The sequence below is a fragment of the Lagenorhynchus albirostris genome, chromosome 1 (genome assembly GCF_949774975.1).
Source record: "Lagenorhynchus albirostris chromosome 1, mLagAlb1.1, whole genome shotgun sequence".
Lineage (NCBI taxonomy): Eukaryota > Metazoa > Chordata > Mammalia > Artiodactyla > Delphinidae > Lagenorhynchus > Lagenorhynchus albirostris.
This window is the reverse complement of record NC_083095.1, coordinates 75,233,451-75,259,805: the sequence shown is the minus strand read 5'-3', so window position 1 is coordinate 75,259,805 and position 26,355 is coordinate 75,233,451. Positions and strand designations below refer to the sequence as shown.

Sequence of the window (26,355 nt, the reverse complement as noted above, 5' to 3'; positions counted from 1 at the left end):
TCCTGCTTTTACACATATAATTCACTTTCCCTCCCCTAATAATAAAAAAGATATCTCTCTTCCTTTTAAATAGTGTGCCTCTGTCCAAACGCTTCACCCACTCCATTCACTTTGACTTCTCTGGCACCTGAGCCCACTGATCGTCCAAACTCTATGGTCTGGTTCTTCAGTACTTTCTTGCTACTGATTTCTTCCCATCATTTAAAATATTCAAGCATGCTCCTCTGAAAAAATATTTAATATTCCTCCAAACTCATACATGCCTCTCCTGTAACCAATCTATTTTTTCTCAGAAATACAAATGATCTCTTTATTATTAAATCCAAAAGATATTTTTTACCTCCTTCATCTAGACAGATGTTTCTCAAATTCTAATGTGCGCAGGATTCTTATTAAAATGCAGATTCTGACTCAGGAAGTCTGGGTAGGGCCTGAGCTTCTGCATTCAGAATAGCTCCCCAGTGATGCAGATGCTACTCACCTGCAGACCACATTCAGAGCAGCCACTTTCTGTAGTGCTTGCCACTCCTTTCGGAGACTTTTGTGTTCCTGGCAGGAAGGAGGTGAGGAAGGTTCACAAAAATTGTGAACTGCTCTTTCCTTCTCTATCTGACCAATAGAGGGGGCTGTTGTGTAAACTGGAAATGGTTTTTCTATATAAAATCAGAATAATCGCACAAAAACCTTCCTTCCCTACAGTTTAAAGAGATATTCTGACACTTTTTGCACAATGACATGTAAAGCATCTCAGACGCCAGAGGCAGGCAGTCTTGTTAAGACAGCCTCTCTCCCAACACACCTTACAACGTCCATCAGATGAAGAAATCTAAATGCTGTGTCATTCCTTCTCAACCTCACAGCAACCTGGGTTCAAGTCCACCAGTCATTAGACTTTTGTTTGTGGAGAATCTCCCAGAAAGGAGTTCACTGCCTCCTCACTGCTCCACCATGACCTTGGTGTTCACCTTGATGCTTGAGGTGCTCCTGTTCCTGAGTGAGTACTGTTCCATTTTACTCTCTTGTCCACACATGGAACATTGCTTTGGACTGACTTTGAATAGAGACTTTTTGTTCTGGCTGAGTTCATTGATTCAGCATTGATGTTTCAGGAGGAGCCGGAGCCCAGTCGGTGACCCAGCCTGACGGCCACATCACTGTCTCTGAAGGAGCCCGTCTGGAGCTGAGGTGCAACTACTCATCTTCTTCTTCGCCCTCTCTCTTCTGGTACGTGCAGTACCCCAATCAAGGACTCCAGCTTCTCCTGAAGTACATATCTGGAAACAGCCTTGTCTCAGGTATCAAAGGTTTTGAGGCTGAATTTAGGGGGAGTGAGAAGTCCTTCCACCTGAGGAAAACATCAGCCCATTGGAAAGACTCGGCCAAGTACTTCTGTGCTCTGAGTGACACAGTGACTAAGACTACAGTGGGAGCTGAACACAAATCTCCTGAGACTGAGTAGCTTAAAAGACTCAGGGTCTCAGCCTATGTTATTTTCAGGATGTTGGCATGTTCTGTGAAGGCAAACAGTACAGAGAATACAGAATCCTGAAAGTGTTTGGTTCTCATGGGCATCTTAGATTTCTTTTCTCTTTCTTTATTCTTTTGTAAAGGAAAGACTATTGGTTTCTTAATTTCAGTGCTCTCAGTGGTCTTGAGGCTGGTGGGTGGTTTCTTGTCAGTGTCACTTGAGCAGGCTGTGCCTATACTGTCCTGTTTTCTTCAGAGTAAGTTTTTATGTCATAAAAAGAAAACCCAATCTTAATATTCTTTTCCAAAATATAGTTGACAATTCCAAGGTATTTGTTCTCACTTACTTAGTTTGGTTCAAACAAATGGGATTCTGTTTGGAATCACATTGGAAACTGACATTTTAGGATATTATATTTTCCTACCCAAGAATATTATAAGCCTCTTCATTTATTCAGGTCTTGTTTTAGTCCTTTAAAAGTAAATTTTGCTTGCTTGTTTCCAGAAAAGTTGGAAAAAATGAAATGAATCATTGAATAAGTGGAGAGTTGATGTCTAGTATTCTGTGTCTGTTCCTCTCTCTGAACAGGGAAGAGAGCCAACAGAAAGAGGAGCAGCATCCCCAGTCCACAAGTGCCAGGAGGGAGAGGTTTCTATTTTTAACACAGCCACACACGCAGCAAGAGTGAGAGTTCCAACCATTAAGAAGAACATATCTCTGTGCAGGTCATAGGCTCAGACTCCACCTTCTGCTCTGTAATCATGGGGACCCCGCCCACGTTCAGTCTGTTCACAACCGCACAGAAGGAGGCACTCACTTTCACACAAAATGATGTTTCTCAGAATTCATACCTGAAGTTGTTCTGTTTCCTCCTTTCTGCACACTTCGTTAGGCAATATAAAAATATTTTACGAATGATGCTTGTACACAAAGAGCTTACTACCTAACAGTCATAGGAATATCTCTCTCATTAGACTTAAGCTTTATGAAGATACCAATTTGTTTTTTACCAATAAGCATTCACTGAACAATGGTTGAAAGAATGAATGGCTGATAATATTTATACCCATATATACAGGCACATTTATAGCCAATGGTTAGAATTTGTATGGAAACTAATTTCAGCTCCCTATAAGGAAAAATGAACAATTAGAGGCTTTTCGAAACAAAACAGACTGCTTTGAGGTGTAAAATATTCCTCACTACAGGAACTAGTCAAAGAAGAGTGGAACGTCCATTTTCCAGTGATTTGCAGAAACGATTACAAAACAATATGATTTTGCACCAAACTAAGAATTTTAAGTTTTAAATGAGGGAAAATACCGTGAAAGAACTGAATAACCAAAAAGCTTGTAAAATTCACCACAGATTAAAAAAAAAAATCACTTCCAAATTCACGGAAATTGGATTTTCAATTTTTACTTGACGCATGTGTAGGAATTTAAGTGAGGGCAATGGTAGGAGACCACATTCCAAGCAGCGTAAACTTATTAAGAGCAAAGATCAAGAAACAATAAGCAAGAAGAGTTTAGGAAATTAAAAGTTTTTAATATTACTGAAAGGGACAATTTTTATTGGATGGTACTGTGAGATAATATGAAATGTTAGCTTGAGGCAGTAGTTCATCCAAGGGGGCCACACACAGCTCAGAACTGGGTTTCTTTCCAGATAAAAATACAACATGTCATGAGATTACCTGTCTTTAGCATAAGCAACATTAAGGAATATCTTGAAATTGTTTTTTAGAATGAGCTATTAATCTAAATTTAAACTGGTAGATAATATCAAAGTTTTACTTTTACAAGCACACTTCTAAATGTATAGAAAAACTGGATTTCCATAATGATTGATTCAATGAACAAATAAATTTCGTTTTCCCTGAGCAATTCTACCACCAACTAATCGCCATATTGCAGGAAAGGAAAAATCTAAACACTTTCCCAATGTGTTGCAGTTTTATGATCACTTTGCAGCATGAGTTTTGTTTAGACGTAGGGGGAGACTAATAGCTTCTCTGCATTCGTTAACCTCCCGTAAAGGACAAACTTTTAAATCAAATAATACAGACCAAACAAATAAAAATAACTACATTCTGCTTTGCTTTGTACTTTGTTCTCTTCATCTGGCTGCAAAAACCCTTGCATGATTTTCACTGAAAGTAACTCCTGAATTCATGTGAGATTTTGCCCTCCTCAGTACTTGTACTGGTATAGTTTAGATATGTTCCCATCTACTTCCCTGCTCTTCAGGGTACTGAGTTGCCATAAGGATAAGCCAGGCAGATAGTCCTTCAACATTAAGGCTAATTTCTAACTTACCCCCACTGTTCCTTTTATCATCACAAACAGGTTTGTTGTCTAATTTGGCTCACTCTTAGAAGAGCATGGTTTGATGTACTTAAAAAAGGATATTCCTTCAGGCAGCAATATACTAAATTTTTAGGGGTCTTATAGCTCCATTTTTCTATTAAATGGTGCAGGGTTGAGAATCAAGTAAGCACATAAAAAATAGACAACACCACCGTACTAAAACTAAAATTGTTATTCCACCGTTTGGTGATTTAGTTTATATCCACATCATTCAGAAAGAGAGAGACTTTCTTCAAAAGTAGAAACTGAGAAGAGTGAGGAAGAGAAATTATTTTATTGAATAAAAGACTTTCTGTAACACTCAGTGATGGATGAAGTGAGAGATGTGGAAACTTCCAGTCAAAGTTTGTACATTTTACTCTCATCAAATGTCTATGATCCATTCCAGAAAAGCAACCCATAGATTTAGAATAGTCCCACTCACCATTGTTTCATCAAGGAAAAGTTTTCTTGGTGCTGAATGTTGGGTAATGCTATATACTATATACAACTGAATGTTGGGCAAAGCTATATTTGGGGTCTTGAATGGTGGAAGAAACCAAGAACAATTTAAGAGAAAGGGAGGGTAAATAAGAATAGACCATGGACAGAGAAGATTTGTCCAAAAGAGACTATTCAAGATTTGCTTTAATCTATCATTAACATTGAAATTTGAAAGAGTTATTAGAATAGGTTCACAGACTCTCAGAACTAGAAATCATTGTAGAAAAGAGGGTAAGCACAAAGATGCAAGCCATGAACACATCTGCTTTGCAGATATATTCATTTAAGTGGATATCTGTGGTTTTCGAGTTTTTTTCTACACGGTAGAGCTGCCATATCATTGTGAGCTGTGGAAGTTAATCACTGGACCATTTTAGGGAACATCATTCACACCTTACCCTAAAATATAGAGAAAGACAATGCAGAGATATGAAGAAAGACAGATCTGAGAGCATCATCAGAGCCTATATATCCAGCTCTGCCTGGAACGGCAAAAGTCAAAATACTCTCATTGGGAACAAGCCAGCATGAGTTGAGATTCTGTCATTTACAACAAATAGATCCATAATTAATACAGAAGAAGGTGGGGGGGAGCCTTTTGGTTTTGTACTATTTTATGAGCTGAATTTATGGTGCTGAGAAGCATTTTTCAGTCAAAATAACTAGAGTGATGTAGATACAGATCATCACTGGTCTACCTCCATTATAGTAAAAATGAACCAGGATAATCCTATGTATGTTTTATGAATTTCTGATGGGAAAAAATTAGAAAAATACTGAAAACATCCACAACTCTGCCACATAGACAAGCACTCATTATTTTTACTTATTTCTATCTTTTTCACAATTTTGCACGTTGGTACATCATATTATAGAGACAATTTTATGTCCTTTTTATTAACACTCACTTTTGTCATTAAAAATACCTTGTATTCATACTTTGAATTGATTATTCTACTATTCTACACCATAGATATACCACACTTAACTTTATAATTTTCCTGTTTGGGGATATCTTGGTTATTTATTTCCAGTTTTTCATCATTTTAAATAGCATTATGGTATACGCCTTTAAATAAAAATTTGAATTTGAATTTCTCATCATTTTATTAGAACAGCATCCTAGAACTGGAATTAGTGGTTCAGTGGGTAAAAACAGGTTATAGTCTTTTTGCTCCTTGTGTCTCGGGAATGGGGAGTTAGTGTTTAGTGCGGACAGAGTTTCAGTTTAGGAAGGTGAAAAATTCCGCAGATGGATGATGGTGGGAGCTGCACAACGATGTGAATGTACTTAGTGCCACTGAACTGTACAGTTAAATACGGTTAAAATAGTATGTTTTATATTATGTGACTTCTACCACAATAAAAAACATTTCCAGAAAGTATTCTCAATGTATCATCTCTACTCCCTAACACCTTTCTTACTTGAACCCACTACAGTCAGATTTTCATCCCTACCATTCCGTTGAAATCACTCTTGCTGAGGTCACCAGTGAGTTTTAAATTTTTATTTATTTATTTGTTTATTTATGGCTGTGTTGGGTCTTCGTTTCTGTGCGAGGGCTTTCTCTGGTTGCAGCAAGTGGGGGTCACTCTTCATCACGGTGCACGGGCCTCTCACTATCGTGGCCTCTCTTGTTGCGGGGCACAGGCTCCAGACACGCAGGCTCAGTAGTTGTGGCTCACGGGCCTAGTTGCTCTGCGGCATGTGGGATCCTCCCAGACCAGGGCTTGAACCCGTATCGCCTGCATTGGCAGGCGGATTCTCTACCACTGCGCCACCAGGGAAGCCCACCAGTGAGTTTTATATCCACAAATGCAATGATGCATTACCATTCCTTATCTTATTGAGTGTCTCCGAAGAATGTGGCATTATGGCTACTCTCTCCCTGAAACACCATCTTTGCCTGGATCCTGGAACTCCACATTCTCCTGGTTTGCCTTCTTCCTTGCAAACCGCTCCTGCTCAGTCTCCTTTTCCTACATCTTCCTCCTCTTGCTGGTATCTACATGTTGTGTTTTCTCAGAGCTCAGTCCTCAAACATTTATTCTCTTCAAATGGTCTTGGAGGGGTTCAGGACATGCCACCCCAAAACAGGCCACTAGTATAAAAGCACTTAAGCCTAACCACTTTGGGTCTTCATTTTTCTATGAGGACCCCTATGTACATGTAAAAATTATTAAATAAAATCTCTATGCTTTTCTCCTGTTAACCTGTTGTATGTCAACTTACTTCTCAGGTCCAGATGGAGAACCTAAGAGGGAACAGGTAAAGCTTTAGCTCCCCTACAATCTCATCTAGGGATATGGCTTTAATTACTATTTATACATTGATGACACACAAATTTACATTTTCATCCCAACCTTCTCTATTGAAAGCCAGGCTCATATATATACTGTAATCTATGTCACATCTACACTGGATATCTAATTGGCATCTAACATATCCTTAACATAAGGCCTGATTTCCCCCCATAGGTTCTTCCCTCACTCTTTTCCATCTCAAAAAAAAAAATGGCAATATAATTCACCTTACCAGAAATCTAGGGACTCCTCCTTAATTCTTCTGTTTCTCCCATACCCCACATTGTCAAACAAACCTGGCACATAAGATTTATTTTTTTCTCATAAATAGTTTGACTTTATTTTTCAGTTCAAACAATGATGTTACACGATGGGTTTCAGTGACCACCAATTCATTTCTGAATTCTAAGATGACAGATACATAGATAGATAGATAGATAGATAGATAAGATCAAGGAATCTTATCTCGAGGTTGTTGCCTAATTAAAACACCTCCCTGTCTTGCAATATTTCTTGCCTAGCTGTTCAGGACTTTCCCTCAGAAGCCAGGAGCCAATGAACTGCTTACTTCTTTGATACCTTGGAGATTTTAGACTCTGGAGCAATGTACCATAGTAAGATTCAGGATGGTGGAGGTTTTTTTAAGGGAAAGTTAAGAGTGGAAAGTGAAATGGGAAAAAGGCAGCATGATATCTGGATCTCAAGCATGTTCTAAAGCAGTTTTAGGGAAAAAAATTCTAATACACAAACCCATACACACACACACGCACACAAACACACACACATGACTAGATTCCATTAGAATTATCTATGCCTGCATAAACCTTGGCAAACCTTCATATAATTTCAAGCGTATAGGAATCCCAGTTTAAAGACTACTGGTCTAAAATGGGACAGGGAATTCCCTGGCAGTCCAGAGGTCAGGACTCTGCACTTCCACTGTAGGGGGCATGGGTTCAATTCCTGGTCAGGGAAATAGATCCCACATGCCTTGCAAGCACAGCCAAAAATAATACAATACAATACAAATAAAGAAAAAAAATTTTTTAAGTAAAATAAAATGGGACACTCTCGCTAACACACTTGTCACAATATACTTACTGAGAACTCATTCCTCCCCACTGATTTGAGATACTGTCTTTAACATATACTGAATTTCCATATACAATTAGGCTTAATTATTGATTTGCTATTCCATTTAATTGACCTATCTGCTTAGTCTTAACTTGCACTTAAGAAGGTTCTTGGGCTTCCCTGGTGGCGCAGTGGTTGAGAGTCCACCTGCCGATGCAGGGGACACGGGTTCGTGCCCCGGTCCGGGAAGATCCCACATGCCGCGGAGCAGCTGGGCCCGTGAGCCATGGCCGCTGAGCCTGCGCGTCCGGAGCCTGTGCCCCGCAACGGGAGAGGACACAACACTGAGAGGCCCGCGTACCGCATAAAAAAAAAAAAATCTATAATTAACACTGTATGTATACATTTTGTAATTTAATATATCCAAGAGATATCAACAAGTTCAGCTAGTTGAGTTAATTTTGCTCCTGCTAATGATTGGTTTTAAAGGGAGTTTAGAGTAGCTATTGCATAACCAGCTTGGTATTTTTTCTTTTCATTATTTAAAGTAAGATTATTTTAAAAACATGTCAATTCAGAATTTTGTATGAGAGTGTCCAAAAGATCTGTTCCGGACATGAAGGCATTCTGAACAACAGAAGTACAATCATGAGATCCTTTAATTGAGAAGTGTAACAAAGTTGAATAATATGCGGAGAAATTAATATTTTATGATTAGTCAGCTAACTGGTAGACAAAGTTTGAGTGGTTTAGATTGGAGAACAATTTCTACTGTATGTAGTACCATCAGACTTAAATGGAGATTCCGGAGCAAGATCTGAAGATGCTTCAACCAATTTAGCCAAGGCTGTAATTACTTTGAGACAAGGAGTATAAGTTTTGTTGAACTTTAAGGGGTAGGCCATGATAGGCAATGGGTCTTTGTTGTTTGCCATGTTGTTTAGTAATATCCTTAGGCATGGCTTTCCTTTTACATTCATACACAAAGAAAGGTTTATTACAATCAGTGGTGAACTTACGATCAGCTGTCTTATGGAGGTGTATGATCCATAAGCTGTCTTATGGAGGTGTATGTCACCTGCAATATATTCCCTTTAGAGCTGGGCGCACAGAATATAGGGGCTTCTTGTGGCTCTTTTAGGGTCCCAATTGAGTTAATGGGAAAAATATAAATTCAAAGGTTTGATAACCTAATGACCAAATTCTGGCATCTATTTTGGCCTTTCTGAACAGAGTTGGGATGTGAAAACTAACAGAGAAGAGAAGGGGACCTCTGTGACAGGACTCCATGTCTGCAAGCTTCATTCTAGTCTTCTGCAAAGGGAGATTATCTTTTCTCCTGCTATTAGGTCCCAAGATAGGTAACTGGACAGATGTTGTGGTGAATAATTATATTGATTGCTATATCAATACATAGGTTGAAAAAGCTGCAGTAACTAGTCTAAAGAGATTTGCCTTCTTATCATAAAGTGATTTATTTCTACCTTAGGTGAAAGAAAAGCATACATAGGTGTAAGGATACATGATCATTACATCTTAGGTTGTTTCCATAATCCATTATATGTAGTATTTTAAAATAAGTTCCATCACAGACGCAACGACTAAACACAGCAGTTGGTCGAATCATCAATCTCCCTTTCAATAACAAATTTACCTCCTGTTTATTTTCAGATGTAATTGCTATCAGTTGAAGAGCTGGTTAATGCAAAAGGAAGTCTGGGTTGAGTGAGACTCTCACCTAGTCCATAGAGAAGCTGACATGACCCACATCAACCTGCTCCTCCAGGAAACCCCTGTTTCCTGTTGCGGGGCAGCAGCAACACATAGCTCAGCAATTCTTCCCTCACCCTGTCAGGCTCACCTCACCTTGCAGAGCCTTGAAATTGAAGAAGACACTTTCCATCTAGAGGAAGACCTCAAACATGCTTCTCTCCAGCCTTCTGAAGGTCGTCATGGCTTCATTGTGGCTAGGTAAGGATGGCCCCAGTGGGATTGTACCCCTCTAGGACCTAAGGACTGGGGGAACAGGTGGTTTATGGGCACCCTGGGAAGAAGGGGCAGTAGAGTGTAAACAGAATTTCTTTGTTCCACAGTACTTATTCTTAAACTTCTGATTCTGCTTTTTTTTTCTTTAGGATCCAGTATTGCCCAGAAGGTAACTCAAGACCAACCAGTAATATTAGTGCAGGAGAAGGAGGTTGTGACCCTGGATTGCATATATGACACAAATGAGTTCACTTATAGTCTATACTGGTACAAGCAGCCCAGCAGTGGGGCGATGATTCTCCTTATTCGTCAGGACTCTTATAACCAGCAAAATGCAACAGAAGGTCGCTACTCACTGAATTTCCAGAAGGCAAACAAATCCATCAAACTTGCCATCTCAGCTTCACAGCTGGAGGACTCTGCAGTGTATTTCTGTGCACTGAGTGAGCACACAGTGAGAGGCGTGTTGGAGGCAGGTATACCAAAACCCAGGGCTCTGCTTGATACATCTGCCTGCTATAGGGACCAGGGCAGGGAATTGCCTTCACAGACAGGAAGTGGTTAGGGGCTGTGGCAGCACAGGTGTAGGGTTAGAGGGAAAACACTCCTTCTAAGAACATATTTCTCTGGGTTCGTAGACCATGTCTAGAGCTATCATTCATCAAAAACAACCTTATCCCTGAAAATTTGGGTTCAAATTTTTTATTGAAGACAAAAAATAGCCACATAAAATCCTTGCCATTTTGTGATTAGAATGAGCTAGAAGAATTGACTAAGGAAATTCAGAGACCTCTGATTCAAAAATTAGTAAAAATATGCGTGAATTTTTGGATTTTCAATTTGTTCATTAAATATTTATTGAATATATATTATATTACAGGTATTGTTTTGAATAAGGAAGGTTGTGAAATCTTTTTGTGATTTTCCTCTTTTTGAATATTATGCAGTTTTACACCGTTTAATGAAGTCATTTAATTTAGTTTTGTTAGCTGAGTTAATGGTACACTTGTTTACTTTCTAAGGTGCCTGATATGTCACAAACTTTGTGCTAATCCTCATTCTGTCTTATTAACACCTCTAGCATGGAACAGCTCAATTACCATAATGTAAGCTTTACCTGCCTCCCATCAGTCTTATCCACAAAAAGATCAATAATTAGTGGCTCTTAAAAGGACATTGTGAGAAGCAGACTATGAATTATCTTGTTTCTCTGCTCTTGCCCTTCACTGCACCACTCCTTCAAAAGTATTTTTGCCATCATGTGGCACATTTTGGAAACCTCCAGGCCCTCTTTTTCAATCAGTGTTACACAATCCCAAATACTCCTTCCCTCAAATTTCCTCCTTCTACCTCTAATCCCATTTTCTCAGTGTCTTAAAATTTGAATGGTAATGGGTGGTTGCTAAGTGATCTTGTATTGTAACTGCCTCTTATATTTGCATTTCGAAAGCAGTTGTGTAGAGTAGAAATCTTAAAAGGAATGTCTTACAGTCCCTTCATTAAGTGGTGCTGGAAAAATTGGACAGCTACGTGTAAAAGGATGAAATTAGAACAGTCTCTAACACCATACATGAAAATAAAGATCTAAATGTAAGACCAAATAATATAAAACTCTTAGAGGAAAACATAGGCAGAACACTCTCTGACATAAATCACAGCAAGATCTTTTTTGGTCCACCTCCTAGAGTAATGAAAATAAAACCAAAAATATACAAGTGGGACCTAATGAAACTTAAAAGCTTTTGCACAGCAAAGGAAACCGTAAACAAAATGAAAAGACAAGCCACAGAATGGGAGAAAATATTTGCCAATGAATGCACAAACAAGGGCTTATTCTCCAATATATACAAACAGCTCATGCAGCTCAATGTCAAAAGACCAAACAACCCAGTCAAAAAAATGGGTGGAAGATCTCAATAGACATTTCTCCAAAGAAGACATACACATGGACAAGAGGCACATGAAAATATGCTCAACATCATTAATTATTAGGGAAATGCAGATCAAAACTACAATGAGGGGGGCTTCCCTGGTGGGGCAGTGGTTGAGAGTCCGCCTGCCGATGCAGGGGACACAGGTTCGTGCCCCGGTCCGGGAAGATCCCACATGCCACGGAGCGGCTGGGACCGTGAGCCATGGCCGCTGAGCCTGCGCGTCCGGAGCCTGTGGTCCACAACGGGAGAGGCCACAACAGTGAGGGGCCCACGTACCACAAAAAACAAAACAAAACAAAACAAAAACTACAATGAGGTATCACCTCACACTGATCAGAATGGCCTTCATCCAAAAATCTGCAAACAATAAATGCTGGTGAGGGTGTGGAGAAAAGGGAACCCTCCTACACTGCTGGTGGGAATGTAAATTGACACAGCTACTATGGAGAACAGTATGGAGGTTCCTTAAAAAACTAAAAATAAAACTATCACATGATCCAGCAATCTCACTTCTGGGCATATATCCAGAGAAAACCATAAATCAAGAAGACATATGCACCCCAGTGTTCATTGCAGCTCTATTTACAATAGCCAGGACATGGAAGCAACCTAAATGTTCACCAATGGAGGAACAGATAAAGAAGATGTGGTACATATATACAATGGAACATTACTCAGCCATAAAAAAGAATGAAATAATGCCATTTGCAGCAACATGGATGGACCTAGAGATTGTCATACTGAGTGAAGTAAGTCAGACAGAGAAAGACAAATATTATATGATATTGCTTATATGTTCAATCTAAAAAAAATGGTACAAATGAACCTATTTACAAAACAGAAGTAGAGTCACAGATGTAGAAAACAAACTTATGGTTACCAAGGGGGAAATGGCGAGGAGGAATAAATTGGGAGATTGGGATTGACATATAACACTACTATATATAAAATAGATAACTAATAAGAACCTACTGTATAGCACAGGGAACTCTACTGAATACTTACATGGGAATAGAATCTAAAAAGAGTGGATATATGTACATGTATAACTGATTCACTCTGCTGTACAGCAGAAACTAACACAACATTATAAATCTACTATACTCCAATAAAAATCAATTTTAAAAGTCTTAAAAATGTTTAACTCAAAAAACCTTACCTTTTTTTTTTTTTTTTGCGTTACGCAGGCCTCTCACTGTTGTGGCCTCTCCCGTTGCGGAGCACAGGCTCCGGACACACAGGCCCAGCGGCCATGGCTCACGGGCCCAGCCGCTCCGCGGCATGTGGGATCTTCCCGGACCGGGGCACGAACCCGTGTCCCCTGCATCGGCAGGCGGACTCTCAACCACTGCGCCACCAGGGAAGTCCTAGTCCCTGATCTTTGATAACCATCTCGGTCTAGGACACTGATCACAAATGAAGTCTTATAAATTGGCATCAGACTGGCTGCAACAAAACCATCTGGGAGCTTTAAAAAATTACACACTTGTGGGAATTCCCTGGCAGTCCAGTGGTTAGGATTCCGCATTTTCACTGCTGAGGGCCCGGATTCAATCCTTGGGTGGGGACCTAAGAGCCTACAAGCTGTGCAGCAGGGCCAAGGGAAAAAAAAGATACAAAGCTATGGGTCTCAATCCTGGAAAGTATGATTCATGAAGTTAGTTGTGGGATGCCAGAATCTGTAATTTTAAATCACTTACACATTGATTCTATTATCAGCTGTTGTATGAATATCAGCTATGTCTTTAATAATTTGAAAAGCTGGGAAAAAAGAGAGTCCTAACTCATGCTCGAGTCTTTTGAAACAAATCCACCTCATTAGAGTTCTTAACCCAGTGGAGGAAAATTATTTGATTAAAGTTTGGCAATAAAATATGGCCGATGGATGGTAACAGAAAGCATCCTTGAGGTTATTCACTAAGAGTATAAGATTAGTACTTGTCTGATTCACATAGGCCAACCCTTTTATCTTGGAGTCAAGAAAATAGTAGGAGAATAAGACATTGATCTCAGACCATTCTATAAGGATTTGATCATTTCAATTATGATATTTCTTTTGTTTTCACATTTTAATGATTCTGAAATTCAGGATTCTTTGACTATTGATAAGATAGTGTGGCTTTTTCCTCTGAAAAGATTTTATTAAAAAGATATTCTTTTGGGACCGATAAAATATTATATTTCAAGTAGTAGTGATTCCTCAATCAGTGACCCTTGATTCATTAGTTTTGTTTGGTATAACAAATATTTAGTGAGCATGGAATACATGTCAGTCACTGTTGCTCTATAAATTGGGGTACAATGCTGAAACACAGAGATCACTCAGTACTGATATGGCTTCTTATTATGTCCTCTGTAATCAACCTCAGATTCTTTTCTGACATTCAGTGGATTATAGGCTGGCCCACCATGGATACCTGAAAATATAAAGTACTATATAAAGTGCTTAAGAGAACTGTTATCTTCTCAGCTACAGAAATACCTGGGATGCTCTGTTAAAGAACTTCCATGTCAGGTAGTGTCCTAAGAGCAAAACAGACCTGAGAAGTTATGACAGCTCTTGATCAGATTTCCAAGCACCACCTGAAGACTGGCATGTACCTCATGAATAAAGTCAAGGATAACATTTTTCTGACTTGAGGAGACCAGGAAACGTGCATCCCATTTCAGTGTCTGTCCACCAGGGGGTGCAGTTTCCTAACACAAACACATTTCCTGTCTGAAACTAGGCTTAGGTTTATCACTTCACAGTGACTTCAATATTTCTTCATGTGAAGAGTCAAGGACATTATTCAGGAGACACTCCAGAGATGAACTCTTCTCCAGGCTTAGTGATTGTGATACTCTTAGTGCTTGGTAAGCAAAATGCCTGTAAAAATTTGGATTCTTTCTTCTGTTATGTCAACAAAACCTTTAATCATAATTTTATCCCAGAGCTTTATGCCCAAGATGATACAGAACTCTTTTATTTTTCCCCAGGACAAACCCGTGAAGACTCAGTGACCCAGATGGATGGCCAAATGACTCTTCCAGAAGGGGCTGCCTTGACCATAAATTGCACTTATTCAGCCACTGGGTACCCCATTACTTTCTGGTATGTTCAATATCCTGGAGAAGGTCCACAGGTCCTTCTGAAAGCCATGAAGGACAATGAGAAGGGAACCAATAAGGAGTTTGAAGCCACATACCACAAAAAATCAAAATCCTTCCACTTGGAGAAAGCCTCAGTCCAAGATTCAGATTCGGCTGTGTACTACTGTGCTCTGAGTGACACAGTGATGGGAACTGCAGGGGCAACTGAGCGCAAACTCTTTGAGTGGCAGCAAGGGGCCTGGAGGCTGAGTGTCTCTCCATTTGATCCACTCTGTGGCACAGTCTACGGTGGTTTGTCCCTCAGTCTCTGGTTGATACAAAACTCATACAAATTTCTAGAGAATAAGAACAAGAAGTGAATATTCCCCATACCCAACTCTTCATTAGTGATTTTGAAAAAAGAGTCTGACATCAGTAGTTCCTCATCCAGGGCCAAAGTAATTTCAAGGTAAAGTCACATAAACAATGAGACTTGGGGCCAATGTAAGAAGAAACAAGAAGCACTTGAATGTGTGCTGTACCCCTGTGGAAGGGTTTAGAAACCAGAAGCATTAATTACACTTGAATAATTAGGGTGGATGGTGCTGTGTTTGTGTGTGTGTGTTTTTTTAATTGGGTTGTTTTATTATTGAATTCTGTGATATTTAATATATATTCTGAATACAAATAATATATCAAATATATGTTTTGCAAATATTTTGTCCCCGTCCATGTGTTTCTTTTTTTAAGCCTTAGTTGGTTTTTTTTTTTTCTGTACGCGGGCCTCTCACTGTTGTGACCTCTCCCGTTGCAGAGCACAGGCTCCGGACGCGCAGGCTCAGTGGCCATGGCTCACGGGCCCAGCTGCTCTGCGGCATGTGGGATCTTCCCGGACCGGCGCACGAACCCGTGTCCCCTGCATCGGCAGGCGGACTCTGAACCACTGTGCCACCAGGGAAGCCCTGTTTGTGTGTTTTGAGGGCATTCAGGGAGTGAAGGCTAAAAATAGGAAGACTGAAAATAAATAAGCAGCAGACTACCCATGTTCTCTACCAGTGCCTGTGTAACAAGCAGTGATCATTTCCCAAACCCAGCAGAAAATTGGAAGTTAGCCATTGATGAATTGAGCAACAGCACATATAAGTAAGTAAGCCAAAATAATTAAAAATTTAAAATGTAATAATTAACTATTCACTTCAAGGAAAAAATTATTATTCAAGAAAGTAGCATACTCATAGACTATATGATTAAACTACATTTTCTTCTAGATAAGTTTTACCACCAATAGTCATAATTAGGCAGAATATCTATTTTCCCCAAACCTTGTGTATTACTAAGGTTCTGGACTGTTGCTTATCAGTTAGGCTTTTTAAAAAAAATTTAATAATTTAAAATTTATGAATGAGATGGAGCTTCATTTCATTTAAAGGTCATTTATATGTTTTTGTATAAATTGTCTATTCATATATCTTCCCATCTCCTACTGTGTTATAGTCCTTTAAATATAGATTTTAAAGAACATTCTCTATGTTAAGAAAGTTGTCATAAGACTGTCACATATACATGTCTTTTAAAAAAGTTTAATATAACCTTTTTGACTTTGTTTATGGTCTTGATTGTTTGGCAGGCAGAATTTTAAAAATAGTATGAAGTAAATTTTTGAAAAATTTCTTTTATGGATTCTGAGTTATATTTCATGCTTAAAAATTTGCAGCACTCTAAAATTATAAAATTTTATCTCATATTTTCTTTAGTTTTTCTCAGATTAATTTTGTCTTTAAATCTTTAAATTTGCGTGTGTGTGTGTGTGTGTGTGTGTGTGTGTGTGTGTGTGTAGAGAGGTTGAGGTTTAAGGCTTTGTATTTTTCTTAATTTTTGTTTGTTAGTTTATTTTGAGGCAGCTTTCCAGGCTCAACATTTTGAATGGCCCATTTTTCTGCCAGTAGAAATTATGAAATTTTGATTTCAGGGAGGCTTAACTTCAGTGTGTATAAACTTTTCACAATATTTTGGAGGGTAGTTTTTTTAAGCATATCATATGATTCAAATCACAAATAATAATTCGGAGTCTTCAGTTCCATTGGCCTGTAAGTCTGTTTTTATGCCAGTACCATACTGTTTTGATTACAAAAGCTTTGTATTATTATTATTTTTTTTTTATTTGCAGTACGCGGGCCTCTCACTGTTGTGGCATCTCCTGTTGCGGAGCACAGGCTCCGGACGTACAGGCCCAGTGGCCATGGCTCACGGGCCCAGCCGCTCCACAGCATGTGGGATCTTCCCGGACAGGGGCACGAACCCGTGTCCCCTGCATCGGCTGGTGGACTCTCAACCACTGCGCCACCAGGGAAGCCCTGCATTTTTTTTTTTTTTTTTTTTTTTTGTGGTATGCGGGCCTCTCACTGTTGTGTCCTCTCCTGTTGCGGAGCACAGGCTCCAGATGCGCAGGCTCAGCCGCCATGGCTCACGGGCGCAGCCGCTCCGCGGCATGTGGGATCTTCCCAGACCGGGGCACGAACCCATGTCCCCTGCATCGCCAGGTGGACTCTCAACCACTGCGCCACCAGGGAAGCCCGTATTTTGAAATCAGGAAGTAAAATGCCTCCCACTTTGTTCTACTTGCTCAAGATTACTTTGGCTATTTGGGGTCCTTTGCAATTCCATATGAATTTTAGGATTGTAAAAAATGTCATTGGGATTTTGATACGCATTGCACCGAATCTGTAGATTTTGTGTAAAAGCTTTTAAGTTTAATTAGGTCCAATTTGTTTATTTTTGTTTTTATTTTCATTACTGTAGGAAGTGGGTCATAAAAGATCTTGCTGTGATTTATGTCAAAGAGTATTTTTCCTATGTTTTCTTCTAAGAGATTCAATAAACAAACAATGCATTGAGTGAGATATTCTTTCTTTGTGAGAGCTTCCTTGTAAATGAATTCTTGATCACTGTCAAACTATGTGTCCTGATTTTTGGCTAGGGAAATTGTCTCACTGACTCTGATAATTCTTCAGACTATATCTTCCCCAGATGAAGCCCTTATTTTTCTCTGAGGTGTCCTTTCCCTTTCTTTACTCCTTCCTGACATGTCTGATTACTGGGGCACTTTAAGGGGAGGCAATGTTGTGAGCGTGGAAAGCCTAGATATTTCTATACCTGTGATCAGCAATGTAGCAGACAGTAGGGCACTGGTCTCAGCAACAATGCCAGTACCTTGCTGAAAAACTAGAAGGAAATCTCTGTGCTCTCCAATCTCCTTGTACTCCTCTTCGTTAAAGATAGCTGGAACTCAGCCTACCTGTTACTTTCTTCTCAGCTATTTGGGGACTAGAGGAAAGGCTTTCCCCAAACAACTAGTTTCCTTCTTAGATGTTCATTGATCTGTACATGCCAAGCTTTCTCTACAACCTATTGTTTTCTGCTCTTCATCCTGGAGTTCCCTGCTACTGACCCCAGATTTCTATATGAGCCCCAATGGGACACCTCACTTAAGCTCTGTTGGCACAGCATGGCTGGCTTCCACAGAAGCTCCTTGGCTAAGCACAGGGGATCAGGGACATTTAAAATCTACCATCTTTCTAGAATTGCCTTATTCTTAGGTCAAAAAAACCCTGTAGAACTAAAATTCTAAAGGGCCATTCCTGGTGTGAGGAAGGTCAGAATCAATGATGATGAATGGAAAATACCTTGATATGGTAATGTTTACACATTTCATTAACATACTTGTACAGAAGCTTAAATTTCTGTGAAGGCTGATCTATCAATATTTTCCCTTATTCTTTCTGACTCTCATGTTTAGAAAATTCATGACCATCCTAAATTTATAAAAATATGCTTTCATTTTATTTAAAATATTAATTATCTCTATTTGGAATTTTTTTCATAGCTGATGTTAAGGTATGCATCCAAATTTAGTTGCTGATCTCTAGATGACTCTCCATTCATGAAGACATATTTTACTGAATATACCATCTTTTCCCTATTTTTTGATAACTAAATTTCCATAAATAATTTGTATGTTTGGACTTTCTATTATGTTCCGTCGATATCTCTATCTGGACCTTTCTGGTAACATGCTTCTTCACTTAGTACAGCATTACACTTTGTCTTATTAACTGTGGAGGAAATCCCTCACCATTCTGTTTCAGAACTGAAGGCCTCCTGAAGCCCGAGATTATCTGCAGTATCAGATAGGGCCTCTAGAGGAAGATGCTACACAACTTGAACTTGATAGAAAGCCAGAAAGCAGCCAGCCCTTTGAGGAAGAGTTTTTACTTTGCATGCCAGTGTAAACTCACTCACTGCTCTGTCAGGGTGTCCATGTGGCTGAACTGTTTCCAGGAAAAACCTGCAGAAAGGAGCTTCCTGTTTCCTCACAGCTCAGACATGAAGCCCACCCTCATCTCAGTGCTTGTGATGATATTCACACTCAGTGAGTAAAGTCTCTTTTTATTCTATCTTTCTCTGGTCTTCTGATTTAGAATCAGTTTAACGAACTATTCTCCTCTGTCTGCAAGACAATCCCTGATCCAGAATTGGTGTTACAGGAGGAACAAGAGCCCAGACAGTGACTCAGCCTGAGGACCACATCTCTGTCTTTGAAGGGTCCCCAGTGCAGGTGAAGTGCAACTACTCATATTCTGGGAGTCCTGAGCTCTTCTGGGATGTACACTACCCCAAACAACACCTCCAGTTACTCCTGAGACACACCTCAAGAGAGAGTATCAGAGGTTTCACGGCTGACCTCAACAAGGGTGAGGCATCCTTCCACCTGAAAAAACTATCAGCTCAAGAGGAAGACTCAGCGGTGTATTACTGTGCTCTGAGGGACACAGTAACTGGTTTTACAAAGGAAGCAGAGCACAAACCCCTTAAGAGTTACTGAAAATATTTCTAAGTTCCCTATTTGGCCACAGTGGGGCATTCTCTCTCTAGAGACTGACACTGAGTTTATCTCTCAAGATACAGTTGCCATCAGTTGTCAGTTAGCTATAGATTAATCTCAAAAATTTGTTCAAGGAAATTCTCATTACCTACAATGCCTAAATTAATTTTTAAAATAGTAAGTGTATTTATACTATAGATTAGTACCTGGAAAAATACTTTTGAAATAAAACTATGTAATGGCATAAAAATCCTTTTCTTGGCCCAGAGGGGCTCCTCAGGCTTAAGTGGTGCAGTCCCTCCTCCCTATCTCCTCTGCCGTAGCATCCACCCCCACGTGTGCTCATCACCACGTACTGAAGCACAGTTCCTGAAAAGGAGGATACTGTTTCCCGACATGTGGTTGCTGATCTTTCTACAGCTAATGCCTTTCCTCTCATGCACTTCATGGACCCATATTACCCAAATCAAGTGCAATCAGGAGAAACATCACAGCAATTTGAACAAGGAAAGTTTAATATAAAGAATTATTAACTAATAACAGGGAGTTATTTACTAATGACTAAAAAGAACTCTAAAGAACATAAGAATAGCATAGGTAGGGAGACGCTGTTATCTCTAGGACTAAGCCAGAGTTCCGAGGAAACTAACACGTTGTAATTTGTACCCCCTTCTCCTACCAAGCCAATGACTCAGGCTTCATTGGGGAGTGTGTGGCTGCAGCCTGCTGGATGCGGAAGTTTGCTGAGTTGCCAGAGAACAAGGTTGACAGGCAGAAGAACACCTCCCAGGGTTCCAACACAATTTATAGGAAGCTGGCAAGGGAGTGCTGGTGAATTTGCTTGGGTGATTGTGAAACCTGCCAAGAAACCACCTGGGGGGCTGTCATTAAACGTTGCTGGAGGTGAGCATCACTGGTGTCCCACAGGATGGCCAAGCACTGCAGGAACAAGAAGTGTGGAAGGGCTTCCATGGTGGCGCAGTGGTTGACAGTCCGCCTGCCGATGCAGGGGACACGGGTTTGTGCCCCGGTCTGGGAGGATCCCACATGCCGCGGAGCGGCTGGGCCTGTGAGCCATGGCCGGTAGGCCTGTGCGTCCAGAGCCTGTGCTCCGCAGTGGGAGGGCCCACCGCAGTAAGAGGCCCACTCACCGCAAAACAAAAACAAAAAAGAAGTGTGGAAAATATGGCAGGACCTGGAAGAGATGCTGCTTCTTCCTGCAGTGTCCTTCCCGTTCCCTCTACTGACAAAGCTTAACATCATGCCAGCTGGCGAAGGAGAAATGTTTACAAGGTCCATGTCCAGAGTCACCCTCTGAATCCATGAAGGGTAGATTTATAATTGAAAGGCAATAAATTGACAAGTGGCATGCCCCATCTTTCTGGTTATTGATCTTTCCTACACACCCCTCCATACACATTTGAACTTCCAAACAACGGTGAAATGACTCTATGTTTCTATCTAACAAGCTAAAGCTGTCCTTTGAACAAGTGAAGATGTTCTCATCATTTCCCCCAAATGAGGAGACCCATAATCCCAGCAGTCACTACGGATCACTGGCAGTATTAATTACTTCTAAAATTAGGAGGAAATTTCATTGAAAATGCTGTTAGAGTAAATTGTAAACTTAATCTATGACAATCTGCATATAAAATAACTATGGTGAGGAGAAAGAAGAGAATGGCAATGTATACAAAGGAACACACATGTAAAGAGCAAAAAGAAAATATAGAAAACTACTACATTCTTTGATTCCCAATTTGGTCACGATACTGCAATTGACATGGACGGCTTCTTTCTTTTATTACACAGTTTATATTTTCCCTGCCCTCAGCCATAACCTCAATGGATTAGGTTACTTCCCTAGTGGTGTGATCCAAATCTTCATTCTCAAAGGGTCTGAGTACTCAAAAATCTTGTCTTTTTATTGCTTGCTGTAATTTAACATTAACGTTTAGTATCAGGCTTGGAAGTTCCCAGAGGCTCCCCTAGGAAATCTCCTGGGTTCCAGACATAGTCCTCTTTATATCTGTTGTGTGGCAGCTACCTAATTCCTCCTTGGTAATTGGTATCAATCACTCAAGTCAGTAGAATAACCTCATTTTCTATTCATTGCTGTGAGACATATGTAGCCCAAATGGACACATGGCTGTCTTATCTTCCAATTCAGTGAAATTATTGCTGTGTCCCCTGGTGAAAGCCTTCCTCCTTTCAGAGAGTAGGACCTCCAAACCAATACAGCTCAAAGTTACAAACATTGGGAGCAAAAATACTGCTAGTAGGTTACTGGTAGTAATCGTGAGAGCGTCCACTCCCAGAGCCACTTCCTTGATTCCTGGACTCGTGCATTCTGGGTATGGGGGAGAAAACATCATATAATAGTCTCTGCTATAAAGCATATATTGCATCATATAAGACAGAATCCCATCTTTTTACAGAGTTGTTTTCCAACTGCTGCTATAACGGAATCAATAAGCCATTCTACATTTCAACAGGCCGGCCACTTCTGGGTGATGGGGTATGAGGTAAGATAAATAATCCCATGGGCATGTGCCCACTGCTGTAATCTTGTGCAGTAAGAATAGCTTCTTCCTCAGAAGAAATACTGTGGGCAATCCCTTGATGAAATTAGGCATTCTGTGAGTTTATAAGGATGATGCTGGCAGAGTACAATGAGCAAGGAAGACAAATCCATGTGCAAGTATATGTGTCTACTCCTGCGAGAACACATCTCAGTCATCTCCATCATGGAAGATGTCTAATGCAATCCACTCGTCATCAGGTGTCTGGGCAGTCTCTCTGGGGAATGACACCATATCAGGGGCTCAGCATTAGTCTCTGAGTTTGGCAGATTAGTCACTGAGCAACAGCATTAGCTAGGTCAAGCTTGGTAAGTGGAAACCAATGTTTTTGACTTCATGCATATCTTCCATTCCTGCTAGCAAGGCCACTTTGCTCATGGGATCACTGACCAAGCATCGAGGTGGCTGGGGAAAGACGTTGACACATCTATAGAGTGCATTGTTTTGTCCATTATTAAGAGCTTCCATTTCCCTTGGCCAGTATCCACATAGTGCATAATTATCTTGACAGTCTGTGCCCATTCTGAGAGGTCCATCCAGATACCTCTTTCCTAGATTTCCTTGGCACTAATCTTCCGATCTTGTTCCCTCCAAGTCTCTTACCAGAAAAATCATTAGCAACTGCCCAAGAATCACTGTAGATCAGTACCTCTGGCCATCTCTCACTGTAGAGAACATGAATAACCAAAAGGTATCACCTGATGATGTGGAGGGATTGTCCTTCATCTTCAGCCTTCAGTGGGCTATAGTGCTAGTTTTGTGTGGTACCAAAATAATGTGTAAATCCATATGAAAAATAGGCTTGATTTTCTTGTTCCTTAGTTAACTGATTATAAGGAACTCCCCAGAAGGTTATAGACATGGTTAAGGGAGAGTATACAAAACAAGAAGAGTTTGTGTCAAAGGAATCTGAGGAGCTTACTCATTCAGCTTACCTGGATCTTCTGGGGATGTCTGAGCCCCGTCTCTTATATATCATTTCCACTTGATGATAGATTGCTGCTGGGCATGATCAACAGTGCAGGTATGTAGTTGGACAACACTTGGTTCATGATGGAAGTTCAGGCTGCATGGTCACTAAGTTAGTTTTTTCCTAAGTTAGATATTCAGACTTTGCCATGGTCAATTAGCAAATCAGAAGCTGTTTCTTAAAAGGAGAATCAATATTTAAAGAAAAGGGCATATATTCCCCACAGCCTCCAATACTAGTGGAGTATGCTGCTATTTTCCTGTTGGTGTTTCCCATGTCTCCATCCTATTTGCCATGGATACTCCAGGCATCATTTTTGGATCTGCTGGATCATAAGACCAAAGTGATGAAGCAGATAGCACTGAGATGTTCCTTCCTCTGCAATTTTTAGAATAGTTTAAGAAGGATCAGTGTTAACTCTTCCTTAAATGTTTGGTAGAGTGACTCAATAGCTTTTTTTTCTTTTTTGCAGTACGCGGGCCTCTCACTATTGTGGCCTCTCCTGTAGAGGAGCACAGGCTCCGGATGCGCAGGCTCAGCGGCCATGGCTCATGGGCCCAGCCGCTCCGCAGCATGTGGGATCCTCCCGGACCGGGGCACGAACCTGTGTCCCCTACATCGGCAGGCGGACTCTCAACCACTGCGCCACCAGGGAAGCCCTCGATAGCTTTTGACTCCAGTTATTTGACCCTATTGGAGATGCTGAGGCAAACCCAATATTAATTAACTTATTCCTTTTTTACTTAATTCAGCCAGAGTCAGTTTCTGTTACTTACCAATAAGAACCCTGACTTATATACAATCTCATTCCAGCATTAGGCAAATTAGAAAAAAGAAAAGAAAGCTCATATATAAAATACCAGAAGTGATTGTAAGAAACCTAACAGTGCTCCTCAGAGGTATTCTGTAAATACCAGGCATCAATATTCTTTCTTAATTGAGTTTTTACATGAATTAAGCTGTATCTGTTCTTACTCTAGGCTAGAACTGGAGTGTAATAAAGGCAGAGAATAGACTAGCTTTGTAATTTCTTCTGTATCAGCTCTAACGCTTCACCTTCCACAGCCGGCTCTATTAGCAGGATGATGTTGCCACCACAAGATGGCAGTACCCTCTCTCCACAGATTTGCTTGGTTTGAAATCAACATGTTTGTATTGAAAGCGCAGGATTGAGTTCCCTCTGATTGGCTGGGCAAGAAGCCTGAGTCTCTCTCTGGGATCCAGAGGGACTAGATAAATATACCCAGAATAAAGAACTAGACTGAGGAACCTGGCTTCATTTCAGGCTCCGGAGCTGAGTCTCCTGTGATCCCAATAAGGAAGGAGAATGGAGAAACTCCTGACCGTGTCTTTGGTGATTCTGTGGCTTCAACTGGCCAGTGAGTTGGGGCTCTTGGCGATGGGAAGAGGGTGACCAAAGTTCCGAGCCCACAAGACAGAGGGGCAAAATCTTGTTAATTGGGAAATGTACCCCCAAATTATGGAAGGAAATGCAAACACTAGAGAGTGAAAATGCAGTGACTGACTCCTGGCCTCTGGCCTTGTGTTTCTGCCTAGGGGTGAATAGCCAGCAAGGAGATGAGAATCTTCAGGCCCTGAGCATCCAGGAGGGTGAAAATGCCACCATGAACTGCAGTTATAAAACTGCTATAGAAACCTTACATTGGTACAGACAGGATTCAAGGAGAGGCTTTGCCCACCTGATTTTAATACGTTCAAATGAGAGAGAGAAGCTTAGTGGAAGACTGCGAGTCACGCTTGACAACTCCATCAAAGGCAGTTCCCTGTCCATCACGGCTTCCCAGGCTGCAGACACTGCTACTTACCTCTGTGCTACGGATACACAGTGCTCACCAGGCAACTGCAGCCCCAACGCAAAAGAGGCAGCCCTGCCAGAGCTGCCTCTTAGAAGCCGCAACAGTGTGTAGACTTGGTGGTTATGTCTTCCCACAAAGGAGAGTCTACAAACAGCTGGCAACAGGAAAGGGAGGCCTGTCAAATTCCTGATGTTTTGGGCAGCATGTTAGACTAGGGTAAAGGGCATGAGATTTAGAACGGGAAACTGAAATACCAGCTTCAGCTCTGCCCATCCTGGCGCTGTGTCCTTAAGCACACCATCAGTGTAGCAGCCTTCAGTTTCCTCACTTTAAACAAAGGATTTGGACTCATGAGCCTAAAGACCCTTTAAGCTCTAATTTTACCAGGTCACTTGTGGAGGATGAGGAAGGACTTGTCAGTATTAGAAGGTCTCATCTGTTATATGTACAGCCCCCTCAGGACTTAGGTGGCTTTGAGATGCATGAGAGGATTTTTGCATTTCTCTAATTCTAACAGTAGATTCATCAGACATTACAGTTAAAAAGGATCTTAGGACTCTTTCAACCAAACTTTTCATTTTAAAGCTGAGGAGTGAAAACGTTGTCTAATTATAGACACAAAGATCTGAATCTTTGGATTAGTAGAGACAAAGATCTGAATCTGATTCTCCCATTTATTAGTTGTGTGATTTCCAAGCTTCAATTTCTCCATTTAAGAGATGGGAATTTATCAGAGAGTCATAATCTTTCCTCATACAAGTGAGAGATGTATGTTCTCAGCTACCAGCTCCTAAAATATTGTGTTTTGAAAATGGATACTTCTATTATCACATATATAACAGTTTTCCATCCATTTTATTCTTGCTTCTGGTAAGAATAGTTTTTTTGATACATTTTTGATGCTACTGAAAATGTGTTTGTGGAGAAAGCGCATTTGTACTTATGTGATGCTTGGTGGAAAAGGTGGGGGAGGGCAGACGAAAGGTTGGTAGGACTGTGGTTCCCACATTCCAGAGCTTCAACCACCAATATCACCTGTATCAGAATCACCTACAGCACCTGGAAGATCTGGGTTATTAGGCACTTACTCAATCAGACTCTGATGCACTGATGCATTGTATTTATTTATTTTTTTTTTGCGGTACACGGGCCTCTCACTGTTGTGGCATCTCCCGTTGCGGAGCACAGGCTCCGGACGCGCAGGCTCAGCGGCCATGGCTCACGGGCCCAGCTGCTCCGCGGCATGTGGGATCTTCCCGGACCAGGGCACGAACCCGTGTGCCCTGCATCGGCAGGCGGACTGTCAACCACTGCGCCACCAGGGAAGCCCGATGCATTGTACTTTTAATGAACATCTTCTATATCAGTTAGAGACTGGGTCAGCTTCAACTTACAGAAACTTCAAATATAATAT

General features: G+C 40.7%; 1 protein-coding gene and 1 pseudogene across 1 annotated transcript in view; both read left to right on the top strand.

The window, feature by feature from the left end:
- The first annotated feature begins 948 nt into the window (after nucleotides 1-948).
- Nucleotides 949-1,459, top strand: LOC132528108 (T cell receptor alpha variable 8-3-like; annotated as a pseudogene).
- Nucleotides 1,460-9,596: 8,137 nt separating this feature from the next.
- Nucleotides 9,597-26,355, top strand: part of LOC132518105 (T cell receptor alpha chain MC.7.G5-like) — a 357,885-nt gene continuing 341,126 nt past the window's right edge. Inside the window, exons 1-2 of the mRNA XM_060146127.1 lie at nucleotides 9,597-9,669; nucleotides 9,834-10,127. Of these exons, the coding sequence (XP_060002110.1) occupies nucleotides 9,621-9,669; nucleotides 9,834-10,127 (343 nt within the window). The 5' untranslated portion in view covers nucleotides 9,597-9,620. The remainder of the gene's footprint in view (nucleotides 9,670-9,833; nucleotides 10,128-26,355) is intronic.